Source organism: Balaenoptera acutorostrata, chromosome 21, assembly GCF_949987535.1.
Source record: "Balaenoptera acutorostrata chromosome 21, mBalAcu1.1, whole genome shotgun sequence".
NCBI lineage: Eukaryota > Metazoa > Chordata > Mammalia > Artiodactyla > Balaenopteridae > Balaenoptera > Balaenoptera acutorostrata.
Genome location: NC_080084.1, coordinates 18,313,739 through 18,331,425, shown reverse-complemented (window position 1 = coordinate 18,331,425; position 17,687 = coordinate 18,313,739). Strand labels below are relative to the sequence as shown.

Below are 17,687 nucleotides of genomic sequence, written 5' to 3'. Positions count from 1 at the left end.
CTTCCTCCTCAGAGACAGAGCCAGTGTCTTATTCATCCTCAACATCCCCATGCCTAGCACGGTGTGTGGTTCATTGCTTGTGCTATGGTTGCTTCATGCTGCTCCTCTGCAAAAGGGGTCCACATAGACCTGTCCTGTTCCATGTGACCAGGAAATGAGTCAACCTGCTTCAAGGTACCCAGACTTCTTTGAAGGAGAAACACACACACACACACACACACACACACACACACACACACACACACACACACACAGACTTTGGGTACTTCGCTTTAAAATAGACCCAGATATTAGGCAGTCAAATTTTTTGAGATTTTATGGAGAATTTTCCCTTGGGATTGGCTTCCACAGGCACAGAGGTCTACACGCCTCAGCAACTGGTACTTATTGCCTCCTAATCTATGCCCAGCCCAATAATAAGGCAAAGAAGTAAGTATCTACCAGAAGCACATTGGTAGAGTATGAACAATCTGGAAACAATACAGTTTAGGACACATAGGTTACTAATAAGCAGTGGTACTAGAGTTAGTTGTAACTCATGAGCACAATTGCACTAATTTAATCATCATCCTTTGAATAATTCAGCTGTCAAAGTTGATGGGAAAGAGGATGCACGCTGTGAAAATTTGGAGACTGAAAAATGATTTCATGTATAGAAATAATTATGATAATCATTAGCATTTCCATGGTGCCGTGCAATTTATGAAGTGCTTTTACGGCATTATGTAATTTTGCAAAGGTGACGGACTAGCCCTTAGATACTGTCTGATGCCATAATTAAGCCTCCATGCCAAACATTGAAAATTATAAGATTGGATTTAGGGGACAATAAAAAAAAAGAGAGGATTATTAATGCATTGAAAGGTAAAAAATCAGCCAAATTCATTGTCAGAGAAATAGATTCATTTGGCATTTTAGAAACTCAGAAACATATCTTGTAAAAGAAGCAGTTGGCCCATATTTTGATTTCATGGTGCTTGGCACTACTTATTTTTTAAATTCTTTTGGGCAGAATTTTTGATTTGCAATCATAACGATGAAGTTTGCTTACTGGGAACCAAAAGATTCACAAAATCAGGGGACATTTGATCCTTATTTAGAATTATCTGATGAAACCACTGAATGTAAGTAGAAACATAGTTAGAGGGGAATTATGAGGAGCTGATCAATATTAAGTTTAAAACTCAGGTGTCTGCTTCCTAGCCGGAATCCAGACCGATGTGAAGAACATTCATTACAGCCTATCTCCTTCCCACAAGCACGACTAAAGGTTGGACTTTGTCCCGTAAACATACCAATCTAAAAACACAAGTGAGTTGATAAAACATAAATGTGAGTGAGAATTATCCTTAAGAATGGAAGAGAACCCTACCTGCCACCCCTCCTCCCCCTCCCTCCCTTTTCTGCCTCCTGCCCGGCCTTTCCTTCAAAACTGCAAGGGGACCTGGCTTGCCAGGGCAGGGGGGACACGTTATTGACTAGAGCATCAGCCGAGCTCTACCAAGTCAAGTTACTGGATTACACAGGAAGCGAGAAGCATCTAGACAGCCACGAAGGCAGCTCGAGAGCTGCGCGAGGGTGTCGTGGGCTCATTTGTAAGCCTTTCCAGATGTGGCCGCCGCGCGGGCCTGGCGGCCGGCCAGGCAGCCGCCTGCAGTCGGCGCTCCCTGGGCAGCTGCGCGAGCCCAGCCGCAATGCCGGGCTCCTGAGGGCGCGGGGCTCGCGCGCGGCTCGCTCGCCCCCGGGCCCGGCGCGCACGCAGCCCGGCCGCCTGGCACGGCGACAGCCCGCAGCCGGGGAGGGACCTCCGCAGGAGCGGCCCCGAGGGATGGTCGCTGCGCCAAGGCTGCGCTGAAGTCCTCTGCAGCTGCGGCGGATGGGGGACCCCGAGGCCAACGTGATGGCGCGGCCCCTGAGAGCCCCTCTCCGGAGGTCCTTCAGTGATCACATCCGAGACTCCACGGCCAGAGCCCTGGATGTCATTTGGAAAAACACCCGAGACAGACGGCTGGCAGGTGAGGGGTGAAGGGCGGAGGGTGAGGACGAGAGGTTTGAAAAGCAAAACGATGAAATACACAGGCACAGTTATTAACTCGGATAATTCATGATCTCATCAGCTGGATAAAGTTCATCACTGTCATGGCAATGATTTCAATCTCCCTTGTTCTGGGGTTTAACGTTTCTGGAGTGGGTTTGTTTTTTGTTTTTGTTTTTGTTTTTGTTTTTTAACTCAAATGCCTCTCTGATTTCTGGTCTTGTTATTTCTAGATAAGGTTTTATGAGAGGGTTTGTGGGTTTTTGTTTTTTTTTTAACCTTGAAAAGAAAAGCAAGGTCCTTTCAAATGTCAGGAAATCAGTGGTGAACAACACCAGGCAAAAGCACCAAGGTCTGTTGGGCTGGTGAGGGTCGGCTGTGGAGCTGGTCTGGCAGAGGTGGCCTGGCGCAAGCAGGAGAGGGGCCTGGGAGGCTGAGTGGCAGGGGAGTAATGTGCCCTGCCTGGTGAAAGCCTGCTGGTATTTCCTCTGGCAGCCTGGGGCTGCTCTGAGGTCCAAGAGGGTGTCAGGTATGCTAGAGGCAGGCATTTGAAATATAATAAAACATAAATACAGTGTGCAGTTCAAACGTTCTAGGGCTCATGTGACAGCCACCAAATGGCAGACTGTTTGAAAGGGTACATTAAGGAAAAGGGAACTTCTGCTTGATTCTGGTATTAAGAATATTCATAAATTGATTAAAAGAATAGCATCTTGCAATTAAAAAAAAAAACCTCTCCAAATCCAGGGAAGGTATCCCAAGAGTGTTTAATGGCTCCTTCTTGTTTGCTAAGTCTGTATACTTATGTCCTTTGCATAGATGGGTCAAAGATTGTGTTTTCTTAACCTTCTTGGTTAACCCAGTTGTTTTTCCATATATTGAATGAAGTTCTGAATGGTTAAAAATATTAGATGTGGCCTCCAAGTGTCAGTCCAGATTTCCGTGCTGTGTGTTCTTGATAAAAGTCCATTTGACTTTGATCTAATTGTCCTGACATGACTTGAAGAGGTGAAAGTTAAGGTTTGTGATTGTGATAAAGCAGATTAGGAAGATAACATATCATTGTAGGCTATAAATTTGTCCCAAATGCTCATGAATATCTTTCTCTTTCTTAAACTAAACCCTATTGCCCAGGACTGGGAGAGAGTAAACAATGTCAAGTCTACCATAAGGTAGGGGAGAGAGTAAAATATTTTAAATTTAATCATTTTATTATGGCTTTAGAGTAAAATGTGATACCTTAAAGAAATCCAACTTTACAATTAGTGGGTTTTAAGGTAGATTTAAGTGATAGCAATTTCTAGTTGGCCAGAGGAAGTTTAAGACATAAAGATATGAGAGTATAAAATTCATGACTGTAATTGGTTGAGGCTTGGACAAAAAATAACAATTGTTGCTTCACTGTTGCTTTTCTTGACAAATCCATCATCCCAAATGGAAAGATTCCACAAATAATGCCTTATTAAAGATAACACAAAAATATCTTATTGTAGCTTGGTGTTTTGATTTGAAACTAAGGTTGATTCAGTCTTGCTTCCCAGACCTCCTCTTAAATTTTCGTAAATGAAGAGCTTTTGACAGGTGTTGACCTCTTTTAAAAAAAAAAGATACTATCCCTGGAAAGTTGCTGTCTCTGCCTAGTCAGTTATCTGTTATATATTAAGGGTCTATATGGAGTCCAAAATATAGCACTGAATGAAGACCACTTAGAGAAAAATAGTTACTTTTTACATGTGACGAAAAATTAAACATTTCCCCAACTCTAACAGCAAGTAGGACTTTTGCTTCAGGTCCACTGAAGGAAGAAATTCTTTGTATTTTCAGGTTTCTCTAAGACAAATATGACCTCTTTGGTGATTTACAACAGTAGAATATCCAGACATGATACTTGAAAAGAAAGGACTTTGGCTACCACAACTGCCTCTGATTACTGGGGACTTGGACTCTTTCTGTGTTCTCTCTTATCCTTGGCTCATAGCTCAATCAAGTGGAGACCCATCTGGTGCACATCCAGACCTCAAGACCACTTACTTCCATCCTTTCCCTCAAACTTCTCCTCTGCACCCCACCCTCTCACTGGCCAAAGGCTAAGTATTAGCTGTTAATTATCCACAAAAAAGCCATTTCTCTAAACATCAGATCCAATCTTTATTTTACATCACACCACTTTGCCCTCTCTTGCAGAATGGAGAGCAGTAGAAAGTCCAAACCTCCTGCTGCTCTTATGTTGTGGAATTAATGAGATGACAGGTAAAACATGTTTGGAAGGCTCTGGAGGGAAATGCTTCTGTTAATAGTACCTGGAATGTTATTTCCATGATGATTGTTACCTTGATGGCAAGTTTCTCAAAAACTAATCTGAGATTTCAGTTTCTTTCAGAGGTTTTACCTGACCGGACTGTTTGGCCATGGGACAAAGTTTTGTTTCCTTGTTAGGTATTTTCTCTCTCAATCAATTTAGCTCTCTATTTTTCTCTGTCTCTCTGTCTTTCACACACACACACACACACACACGCACACACACACCCCCTACATAACTTAGAAGTTCCCAGTTCATCTACCCCAAATGGTGTTATGTACGCAAACCATCATTTACCTCTGCTTGCCTTAAACTTCCTTATGTATAAAACAAGGATTCCGTCTGTTATTTTTAAGGATCCACAGCCTTATATAAACAAAATACAGAATTGCTGCTAGGGAAAGGCCTTCTAGTCATGAGGAGTGATGGAACAGACTGTCTTAATTGCATCTTCCTTTATATGTAATTGTTATGTTCTGCCTACCCACAGCCCACAGGGGTTCTCTTACTCCTGTTCCCTCTACAACCATTATTCCTAAAAGCGTAGGATGGCACTGTGTTTTCAGGGAATAAGAACTTTGAGGTTAACAGTGGGTGACAGATGGGGCCGACAGCCATCCTCTGGGCAAATTGTGCGTCTTTCTTACATGTCTGCTGTGTCCTTGCCACTCCTTCCCTTGGGCACAAGGACATCTTGGCTCCAGGGAGCATTTTATTCCTGAAAACCTGTCGCCCCTTAATCCTTTCATATAGGATTTCTTCACCTTTTGTGTGCCAATGGATCTCTTTAGCATTCTGGTGAAGCATATGAACCACTTCTCAGAAAAGTATTTTTAATATATAAATAAAATATATAGAATTATAGCAGAAACCAATTAGAATGAAATATAGTGATCAAGGTGTTCAAACCAAAATTTTCTGATATGGCAATATAAGATGAATGAATTCTGTAACAGGATAATGTGTTCAAAATATAGGGAAGTAAATGTAAATTTGATGTTTTTTAAAGATACCAGCATGCAGATTGTTACTGCAGCTATAATAAATAGCATTAAACTAAACAGTCATCTTTGATTCGTCTCCTTGTCACCAACCATTATAGAGAGGAAATGCTCGGGAACAACATCCATATCTAGGTGACCAACATGCAAATCTTCAGCTTTCCTGTTTAGCGGCTGAATGGGGCCGGCAGCATCTCATGAACATCTGTGGAGAGAAAAACTGCAATCATGTATGTCCTGGAATGGGTTTGACAACTACCATAACTGTGGAGGAGAGATGAATGTAAATGAGATTTTGTGATATCTGCAACAACTGTAATGTGATTTGGAAAAGTCAAATTTCTATTGGTGACAAAGTCACAGGACAGCTAGTACCATTGTGTGTGCAGGGATGGCAGTTTGTCAACATTCATAATTGGAAGAAATGCTACCTTTCAATTAAAGTTTAGTGACAATAAAAATGTAATTTTTCCTCCTCCAAGTTCATGGACACCTTGAAATCTATCCATAGACCCTAAATTAAAAATCCCTGCTTAATACTTACTGTGGCTTTCAAATACTTATAGTCAAAAATTCTTATAGCCTGAGATGCTGGGCTGTCATATATGAGATGGCTGGCATTTTTTGATGTATATTTGACAAAGCTCCACAAACAGGTTTGGACTGATGCACCAATAGGACTGCCTCTAAGGAAGAAGAAAAGAAACTAAAATTCAGATGAGAAAGACAGAGAGAGACTGAAAGTAAGGCAAAAGCCAGAAGACACATGTAGCTTTCATCAATTTGGAAAGTGGAATGAATAAATAAACCAAAAAGAAATTAAATATTAGTTCTTATTTAAAAGCATCTAATAAGGTAAGAACAACTTCTATAGTGTTTTTTAAAACACTGATTTTTTAAAAAGTATTCAATCTATTCTCTCTATTAGGGAAACATAAGGACAAAAAAATCTAAACACCTCAACATGTTATGAACACGTCACTAGTTCCATTGCTAAACATTGAAGAGAAGGAAGAGAAACTGAATTGCCTATGAAGAAGTTAGGAAAATTTAGACCAGTCTCAATCCAGATGAGATTCAATGGACATAAAATAAATGCTTCAAGTATATACGTTAGATTGGACCCTCCTCCCACCCCTGCTCCCGGGGGTATTTTGTTGGATGTTCAGCATCTTCTGTCTTTTGTGAAATAGATTTTTACATTTCAGCTGACCTCTCCAATTCACCAGCAAAAAGAATGCTTAACATACTGTGCAGTATATTGGCTCCAAATTCAGTAGGGCATCAAGAATTCTGGCCCATTTCCCATGACAGGCAACCACAAACACTGACTCCTGTGAACTGTTTTCTGCTCATTGGTTCACCATGAAAAGCAAGTAAGGGCAAATAGAATGCCTTTTAACCAAGAGTGATGTATGCCTCAAAATATGCAGGCTCCTCCAGTAAACAAAGACTTCTCTAGAAGAATGCAACACGATAGAACATTTCGAAGGGCCTGAGAGACAACCATTAATGATGCTTCATGAGACACGGTCACGTTTCTGGAGGGTGGATATGAGCATGTATTAAATTAGATGTGACTTTTTCAATAAAAAGAGAAGCATGTTGATGTTGATGCCAGCTTTGATGAGAGGAAATATACTATAGTGGCTGAGAGAGCTGGCTGTGACATCAGACTGCCTGGGTTTGAATCCTGGTTCTTGTACTGGGTAACTTGGGGCAAGTCTGTTCCTCACCAATATAAAGAGGATGAAAATAGTACCTGTGTCATGAAATTATTTTAAGGATCATATGAGCTACTATGCAAAGTACTCAGAAAAGTCATTGGCGTAAGTAAACCCTCCATCAGTTTTGGTTGGTATAACTTCTCTTTTCCTTATGCCCTGCTTGCAAGGAAGCTTCACCACTATAGTGTGACACTCCTATAATTTGCCTAAGCCTTTTGGGCAAAAGTAGTTCAACAAGTCCAAATAAATGAAAAGAAAAGGTAACATTTCAATGGAAATGGGATTTACTTCTGTACCTGCAGAGCAAAACAAAGAAGAATCTAATGAAGGTGACTTTTGTGCAGACCGTGTTGAAATCCAAAATGAAGTGACTAGAGAATAACTGTTTTCGCACATTGATGAGGGAATCAGTCCTTGCATGTGACTTTGTCAGGCTAGGTATACAATATCTGAGAGTCTTCCCAAGCGAGTTGGAACCTGCTTTGAAAATTGCTATGTAGATGGAGGCAAACATGGGAAAGAGCAGCAGTACCAGCAGGTGAGATTTCAAGCACGTGGCCCAGCTCCGAGATGGGAAAAAGTATGTTCAACATCAAGGCTGCCACTTGAAGGGATATTTCGCATGCCTCTGTTTCTGGAGCAAAACTTCTGTCACTTTCTTCATTTAAAATACTATGTAGGAACAGTCTGCATAGTTTGCCAAAGGTCATTGTAATTACACAAATGTGTCTAAAGTCAAAGGCTTAATAGAAGAGGTATATTAGTCACAGGTCTGCCTAAGCATCAGAAGCTATATCATGAAGCCAAAACTGGATTAAAAAGAACATTCCACTGGAAGGTCTCTATTCCAGAGAAATGATTAAGGAGTAGATTGAAGTTAAGCTTGCCATTGTATGTGTTTTTCAATTTCTGGTTCCCGTCACTTAATAATAATCTGCCATTCTTGAAGAAAGAGGATGTGCTGTCCGGGAGGCATGTGTTGGAGCCGCTTATTTGTGATGATGATGGGTTTGCATTGATCCTTCTGTGCTCTTCCCACATTGCTTGTGAACAACCACTGATATTTTTGAAGCATTTGGTTGGAATTATTGATGAAGACCTAACCATGGAAGAAAACCAAAGTTACACATCCCTTTAATAATCAAACTCACAACTATAGTGCTACTGTTGCTTTTCTCAGGCACAGCCAAAGGCTAAGCAGCTAATACAAACTAAATTTTTTTTGTAATATGAACTAAACGTGGCACCCAGCCATAGGTGGTTATTATCATTGGATGCATTCTTTATGACAAATAATATCATAACAATAATTAAGTTGTCATTTGATTGCCTACTAAGTGCCAGAATCTGAGCTGAGAGCTCTAAAGGCATTTTCCCATTTAATCTTCAAAATAATCCTGAGAGGTATAGACTACTATTTTTATCCCCATTTAAGCTAAGGTATTTTTTGACAATACCTTAAAAATCCATTAGTGGATGTCCACGGACAAAACTCAGTAACATCCAAATCGGCCCATAATTATTAATTAATCTCACAAATATTTATTGAGAACCTATTGTACACAAAACACTGTGCTAGGCACCAAAGGACAAACAAGACAGACACAGTCCTTAACTGCCAGCCATGAAGATGACATCTGAATTCTACCTTTGAATTTAAGAGGGGCCCAGCTTGGGCAATGTGAACCCCATGTTATTAAGGAAGAACTATATAGTGTCTCTTGGACACTGAGGGGATTCTGAAGCTCATCACTGATTTGATCTTTAAACCAGTGACTCTCAGCGGGGGATGAGAAAAGACACACTTGGAAGGGGCAGTGATGGAAAGAGCACTTGCAGCTTTTAAAAATATACACAACTGATTTATTGTTTTCATAGTGCAAACTGCATCTTACAAAATGCTGAAGATAGAGGAATCGTGGGTGGGTGGGAGGGATGGGACAGGAGCATAAAGGTTGAGAAACACGTTTAAACTGCTCCGCACATCCCTGTGGGCCCAGCTCCTCTCATGAGCAGAGTAACCTGTAAACATAAATCAATAAATCAAACCCTCGGTGGGTGCCCCCGTGGAGCCAGGGAGACCCTCTCTGCAAAGAAGGGTCAGACAAATTAGTGCATCTTTCCTAATGAACTGGCCATTCTCTTTATGGGACAAAAACTTGTTACTTCCAAAGTTGCTATGAGGTCATATCTTTAATCATTTTTTTAAGATGAGATACTGACCTTTTTACAGAGCTGAAGTGTACTAAAGTTTAAAATAGGTTACTATCTAAAACAGGGTGCTTTTGACTGATTCAGAAATCAGAATGAACTAAAGTTGGAGATTGCGCTTTAGATAGTTTCGTTTATTGGCAAGATTGGTCTCAGATCTCAATATACATGGGCTATAGACCTGAAATAGATTGTCCTAAGTCTTTTGTTATTTCACAGAATTTCTTATGGAACCAATCTGGAAGTAAGGACATCTTTTCTGCCGATAATAACTTTGAGAGATATTCCTATTTTGGATTTTTTTTTTAAAAAGAAAAATAATGATCGATGAGTTATTAAAACTATGACATAATTATTACACCATTATGCCATATTTTAAAACTATGGCATAATTATTATATTCTTAAATGTTGACCAGTCACCAAGGTTCTGTCACACTCTGAGCAGAGAAATACTTGAGATAATAGAATTTGAAGATTAAGTATTCAATCATAGTGAAGCAATTCTATATTTTCATATATATAAAATGATCTCAAAAAATTCTAGTTCATTTCAGATCAGTGACATTCTAGATTGCTTTCAGTAGTTTGAAAATCAATTATCTACTGAATGCAAAGGTTAATTAAATCAATGAGAAAATCACCAAAGAAGATATGAATTTGTATTAGTACTTCTTTTATCAGCTTCCACATTTTAATTAAAGCATGTTTTGAATACTGACAATATGTTCATGTATCATGGCCTTGTTTTTCTTAGAAGTGACTTCACTAATATATTCCAAAGAATCTAGTTAATTGTGGCATCTTACTGTTCCCAGGTAGAGAGGCCAAAGGATGAAAGAAAGCAGGAAAGTTTTTAAGGCTGAACATTTCATTTTCCAATAAGGGTCCTTAGAAACAGAGAACACGTGAGACGTGGCTCAGACACTGTACAATCAAGAAGGCAGACAGCATCCACTGAAGCAAAGAGTAACAGAGGGTTTTTATATTGGATGGGCATAACCTTGTACTAACTACAAATTAGCTAATATTGATTGTGCACTGAGTATAATGCTATGTGGTAGAAAAGATAGAGATAAATTAAAAACTGTCTCTGAACTTCAGTAGTCTAGAGTCTATTTGGCAGGAAAAAAGTAACCCACAGAGAAAACTAGCCTCTAAGGCATGGTGTGACAGATACCCTAAGGTACTTGCTGAGCCAATCGGTGTCTGTCTCCCCTCCTTCCTTCCCTCCTTTTTTCTTCCCTCCCTCCCTCTTTACCTTTCTCCCTTCCTCCCTCCCTCCCTCCTCCCCCTCCCTCTCTCCTGTCTTCAGCAGGAACTGACTGCTGACCCAAGTTCATTATAACAAAGGATATCCACACTATTTCATCATTACTGGTTTTTCTGTACTTTGGTAGTCATGCTCATTTGTATCCCAATGAACATTATTTATAAGTGAAAATTTCCTTGACATAACTAACTTTTCAAGTCATAATTATCACTTTCTCATTATTGCACGTGGAAATGAAAACATTTGAATCATTGCAGAAAAGAGCCTCTGTGTCACTATGAGGATGTGACAGTAGTAGGGTGTGTGTGTGTACGCCAGGAGGGTGGTAAATACAGGGATTACATATTGAAATTTTTTTCTCATTAACGTTGGTATGTTCAGCCAGGTAAGTTATTTGGATGTTTCTCAACATTTGAAAAAATTCTCACGCTAGTAACTGGACTGATTTCACCTGGTTGCTTCCTCCAGTGAATAAAAATAAAAGCATAAAGTACTCCACCATGATTTTACTCCAGTATAGGCTGGGAAGCAGTAAGGTTTGCCTTTTTTTGAGACAGTTATTGACCCACATCTTGCATTCAGTATAACACAGATGTGTTCCAGGTCGAAAGTTCAATAAGAGCTTGAGAGTGGCAGCCAGGAAATGGAGAGTGCAGAAGGCCATTTTTATGACTTGCTGAGATACTGACCCAGTCTCCTCATTATTTGACAGTAAAAATATCTTCGGGTTGAACTCAGTATCCTGACAGAGGGGTGTCAGTTTTGATCCTCTCCTGCAGGAATCTCCAATCAGTAAACTATTTCAGTCAAGAACTGAAACACTATTAATAAAAAACAAATTAACGACTTCTAGACAATGGAAATCACCAGGACATAGCAAAAAAAAAACAATGGCATATTATTGCTTGCTGAAAATCTCGCTTGGTGATCTCTGAACATCCTAACACCACAAATCACTTTTCTCTCTCTTCCCTCTCTGTCTCTTTAGAGAATTTATTATTAGTATGAACACATCTAGGCAATTGTGCACACACACATACACACACACACACACACACACACACACACCCTCAGGAAGCCATGACTTCAGGGAACCTCTCTTCATAAAAGATTAAGGATTCCTGATTTACAGGATGCTGATGTAAAAGTTACAATGTAGCATCTGGTTGTTGACAACTTGGAGTAGGGGCAGGGGTTCAGCTCGTTTAATGATGTCTAGACTTTGTTTTATCTTTCAGATTTTTTGTGACATATTTAGTTTTTTGCAGACAACTCTCAAATCACTGACTCAGCATTCAGTGTGGTTCCGTTTATCATGAGCCATCATCTCTAATCTGGTTTTGAATAGCAGGATGTTGTAGGTCCAGATTGAAGTGTGACCTCTGAATGTTTTCCATTCGTGCTTGATTACTATATCCTAGAGGTCTAGACAGTGTTATTGGTTTCTCACCAACATAAACATCTGGCAAAAAAAAAAAAGAGAACTAAACCAGATGAGTAAGGACATTCCTAATATACCTTTACAATATGCTATATTTAAAGTAAAACTTTTGAAAACGAACCCCATCTCAGGTTGAAAAGGATGCCATCAAATGTATTGCTTTTCAACTCAGATAAGGCAGACTTTGGACTATAATTTTTCACTGATGGAAACAAGTTAGAACATGTAACTTTCAGACTGCAATAGAAACATCTTTCCTTTGTGCTATTACAAGAAGCTAGAATTTCATTTAGTGAATTCCAGCCAAATGAAATTAGCACGCGCATGTTGACTCATGTGTAGCTCCTGGGTGGACACATGAGATGACAGGCCAATGGGGGTGAGAAGGGAGTGATGGGACCAAACCCAGAGCAATGTGGGGATGAGTATGATACCAGGCCTTCTCAAGTCTTATTTTATGTGGGTAGATTTTCATATTCGAAGAGTTATTGATTTATTGGAACTATGCAGAGGGCTTATTTAAGAGCCAGAACCCAACAGAGTAGAATACTGTGCCACTGACTTATAGGGAAAGACTGAAGCCCTTTCTCTTATGCTGGGGCTACAGACCACATGCAACCAAACACCAACAAAACTTGCCTGCAGCCAGGAGCACCAGGGTGGAAAATGTAGAGGGGTGACAAGACAACCCAAAGTGTCTGCCTTGCGTCCTTTGTATGCAGATGGCGCCGATAGCAATACTATGAGAACAACACTGGAAATGTTACACATAGGATATTGTACACTTATAAAATGTACATTCAGTAATGAATTCCAACTTACGTACAACATCTTGTGCATAATATTGATTCTTTCTTCTTCTCTTTTGGCTAGGGTTAAGAACAGAGAAAGGTTTCCTTCAGTGATACGTATAAATTGATGACTTAAAACCCAGGCTGTGTTTCCAGCCAAAGCTCTTTGGCACAGGGTAATCATTGCACAACTGAAGGTAAACATGGAGGGTAAACCTCAGAAAACTGATTTCAAAGCGGAGCCTGAAAGTCTGTTGTAAATGCCCTTTTGCCCCATTTAGGACAATAACAACAGCCTGTGACTGGCCACGCGGCTCGCCCCCCGCGGAGTGGTTGGCACACCAGAGCCAAGTGTTAATAAGCAGGGAAAGGGGGGAAAATAAACATTTAGTTTTAAAAAAAAAGAAAGAAAGGAGAATAAGGAAATGGAGTCTGGGAAGGGCCTTAACGGGGAGGTGAGGGTAAACCCCCACCCGCTGATGCCACCAGGATGGATGGGTCAAAACAGCGCACCCACCTTCTCAGCCATCGCCACACACATTCCGAGTTCCCATTCTTGTGAGGCCAGTTCGCAGAAAATGTTTTTATTTCTGTGACCCTGAGCATGACTCCCACTTTGCCCACGAAGTATTCCCGGAGTGAACCTTCGTGGCCTTCCGTGCTCATTAATCCCACCACCGACCCACACAGACCCCGACTCCAGCTGATTTTGTGACTGTCTGCTCTTTTTCTTTACCCAATTTGCACTGAGAGTGAGCTACTGAGTTGAATCAGCTCAGAATGCATAATCTGTCCTGTGTGTGCCTGCTTTCCTGTCCTTGTTCCATATTCTTCTCCCTACTCAGACTTAAAAGTATTTTAACTGATTAATAAAACACCATGACGTGAGCTATCCACTTGTCTCTACATAAAAGTGCATGCTTTTGAATCACAATAACTTATGTAACATCTCTGCTTTTAAAAGGAGTCTAGGAAAATGACATTTTGCAACTTTTATTACAGTGGAAAAAAGCTGACCCAAATCTTGGAGCAGCTGAGCTCAAAGGGTCAAAAGCCAAGTGCTTTTATTAACTTTTTGAGAGTAGGTAATCCTTGCTCACTTTGAAGACTGAAGCATGTACTAATTGCTTTTGTAAAATGAAGGTGAGGTTGCTTTAGCTAATGGGCCATGCAGTCCTACCCTGGGACATTTGATCACAGTGTCTCATGTGGCTTTAAGTTGCTGTTTTCATAACATACTCGTTTTTTTGATTAGATAGAGTTCAGGTAACATTTGAAATCAGTACCTTTGCTTTCCAAAAATCTTTTGTCCAAAAACATCTTTAGATATGTTATCAATTAACTAATAGCAAGATTAGCATTATTAAATATTTTAGACATACAAGAAACCCATGTATCAACCACTAACTTAAGTAATAAAACATTAAAGCTACTGTTTTAACATTTTTAATTTAAAATTACTGCATGTCCCTCCTGGATCCCATTCCCTCCCTCCACTTCCTTCCCAACTCCCCCTGAAATTCCAATCCTGAATTTAGGATTTAATCATTCCCATGCTGGTTTTGTACTCTTATTACGTATGTAAGTAACCCAAAACAATAGTAATTATTGTTTTGCACATTTAGAAGTTTTAAGTGGGACCATACTGCAAATGTCCTTCTGCAACGCATTTTGCTCAGAATTATATTTTTGAATATATTTTTTATCAATTAAATTTTTATTGAAATATAGTTGATGTACAATATTACATACAGGTGTGCAATGTAGTGATTCACAATTTTTAAAGGTTATACTTCATTTATAGTTATTATAAAATGGTGTCTATATTCCCTGTGTTGTACAATATATCCTTGTAGCTTATTTTATGCTTAATAGTTTGTATGTCTTGATCCCCTGCCTCTGTATTGCCTCTCCCCCCATCCACTCCCCCCGGTAACCACTAGTTTGTTCTCTATATCTGTGAGTCTGTTTCTTTTTTGTTGTATTCACTAGTTTGTTGTGTTTTTTTTTTTGATTCCACATATAAGTGATATCATACAGTATTTGTCATTCTCTGTCTGACTTATTTCACTTAACATTAATACCCTCCAAGTCCATCCATGTTGTTGCAAATGGCAAAATTTTATTCTTTCTTATGGCTGAGTAGCATTCTACTGTATATATATATACCACAGCTTCTTTATCTGTTCATTTGTTGATGGACACTTAGGTTGCTTCCACATCTTGACAACTGTAAGTAATGCTGCTGTGAACACTGGGGTGCATATATCTTTTTGAATTACTGTTTTTGTTTTTTCTGGTTATATACTCAGGAGTGGAATTGTTGGGTCATGTGTTATTTCCATTTTCAGTTTTTTTTTTTTTTTTTTTAATTTTTGGCTGCATTGGGTCTTCGTTGCTGTGCGCAGGCTTTCTCTAGTTGCGGCGAGTGGGGCCTACTCTTTGTTGTGGTGCTCAGGCTTCTTATTGCGGTGGCTTCTTTTGTTGCGGAACATGGGCTCTAGGCGCACGGGCTTCAGTAGTTGTGGCACGTGAGCTCAGTAGTTGTGGCTCACGGGCTCTAGAGCGCAGGCTCAGTAGTTGTGGCGCGTGGGTTTAGTTGCTCCACGGCACTTGGGATCTTCCTGGATCAGGGCTTGAACCTGCATTGGCAGGCGGATTCTTAACCACTGCGCCACCAGGGAAGTCCCCCATTTTCAGTTTTTTGAGAATTCTCCATGCTGTTTTCCACAGTGGCTGCATCAATTTACATTCCCACCAACACTGTATATAGGGGTTTCCTTTTCTCCACATCATTGCCAACATTTGTTTTATATGTTCTTTTTGATGATAACCATTCCAAAGGTGTAAGGCGATATCTTGTGGTTTTGATTTGCATTTCCCTGATGATTAGCAATGTTGAACATCTTTTCATGTGCCTATTGGCCATCTACATTTCCTCTTTGGCAAAATGTCTATTCAGGTCTTCTGCCCATTTTTTAATCAGGTTGCTTGGTTTTGTTTTTGTTTTGATGTTGAGTTGTATGAGCTGTTTACATATGTTGAGTGTTAACCCCTTATCAGTCATATCATTTGCAAATATTTTCTCCCTTTCATTATGTTGTCTTTTTGTTTTGTTGATGGTTTCGTTTGCTATGCAAAGGTTTTAAGTTTAATTAGGTCCCATTTGTTTATTTTTGCTTTTATTTCCTTTGCTTTTGGAGACAGATCAAAATAAAATATTGCCAAGATTTATGGCAAAGAGTGTTCTCCCTGTGTTTTCCTCTGAATTACATTATTCATGTTGAAACATAAAGATCATTTATTCTTACTACTATTATATGAATGTGCCATAATTTACTTATTCATCCTCCTGTTGGAAGGCATTTAGGTTGCTTCCAGTTATGCACTATTACAAGCACTTGCTATTAGGAATGAATACTATTGTTTATACCTCTGTGTACATATGTATAGAAGTTTCTCTATGACAGAGTAATTCATCTAAGGATGGAATTTCATAGTAAGATATGCACATCTTATGTGGCCAAACTGTTCAACGTGTATTACATACCCACCAATAGTATAAAAGAATACCCAATGTAGAAGAGAATTTTTCAAGTACTATAAAAGTCATAGAATATTTACTTTAAAAAAACACAAATGTAAATAGTATAGATATAAACAAAGTCAAATTTATATATATATATATATGCATATATAGATACATATAAATATATGTGTCCATATATATATACATGGTCATGTACATATATAAATTTGTATATCTCATATATAAGTACATCATGAAGAGTTTTAAAATTATTAATAGAATTAAGCAAAGACTAGATAAGTAAGCGTTGGAATGAAGCTTGTAAATAATAAATAATATTTCATTTTAGCGTTGTTTTTTGAGCTAAATGTAATTAAGTATCTGTTTAAAGGTGACAATAAATGTCAAGTTCATTTAATGCCTGTTCTGGACCTATATTTGGGTACAGATGCAGCTTAGGTAGGTGATGAGGATAAAAAATAGAAGGAGAGTCTGTCAGAATTAGAGGAAGCAAAAACAAAAATGTGATTCAGAAATAATATTCTCACAATAACCTATATTAAGAAATGCTTATAAGAACACCCAACGGAATACCTCCTCTTCACCAAAAAAAAAAAAAAAAAAAGAATCCCTTGAAGGCTTTCATGAAGACCAAGGGTTCTGTGGAATTAAGTGGGAAAACCTGGCATAGGGGACCAACTATTTAAATGTCACTGAAAAGCAAGTCTTTCCTCAAACAGTGGATCATTATCCTCAAGTGGAGGAAGCATTAATTTGCAAAAACTAGGTTTTGATTTTATTTTTTCATTCTTCTCTATTAAATGAGTAAAGTAGCAATACTTTATTTCTAAGATGTCTTTTGTAGGCAAAGCATCATGCTTTAGAATGCCATTTTCTCAGAGATACATAACTAAAGAGGGTTATTCACTTTTAAAGTTGAGACTGCTGAGTAAGCGCATGGTGACCTCTGTGCATGCATTTATCCATCCACCTAGCAATCTTTCTTCTTATCGTATCGGCAAGTTGGGAGCAGTGCACTGCATGGTGCTGTGAAGATCTCAAATGTCATTGTGAAAATAGGCTCTTCAAAGTTGCCTGACAATATTGGTGAATTCACAGCTTTCTTAGTTAAATGATCTCTTTTCACGTTACTAAGTTGACCACAAGTCATTTCTTTGAGAACGTGAAATGCAGACGGAAACAAGCCATGCTTTGTAAAACATGTGTTGATTTTCTTCATAATCACATGATTATCGATGTTCCCCCTTATTTTAATGACTTTTATCATTTCTCATGGAATATGTTCCCCTCAAGCAATTCTGTAAATTCTTTCTGTTCTTTTCTTCAAAATATAAACTCCATCTCTTCTTTGACGTCTCCT

At 39.1% G+C, this 17,687-nt stretch overlaps 1 protein-coding gene across 4 annotated transcripts in view; it reads left to right on the top strand.

Moving 5' to 3' along the window:
* Positions 1 to 17,687, top strand: part of DLC1 (DLC1 Rho GTPase activating protein) — a 409,459-nt gene that overhangs the window by 230,471 nt on the left and 161,301 nt on the right. Inside the window, exon 1 of one of the 4 annotated variants that reach the window (XM_057537469.1) lies at positions 1,791 to 2,015. The exons of the other annotated variants lie outside the window; for them this stretch is intronic. Within the exon in view, the coding sequence (XP_057393452.1) occupies positions 1,877 to 2,015 (139 nt within the window). The 5' untranslated portion in view covers positions 1,791 to 1,876. Of the gene's footprint in view, positions 1 to 1,790; positions 2,016 to 17,687 lie in introns of those variants that run through there. 4 annotated transcript variants of the gene reach the window in all.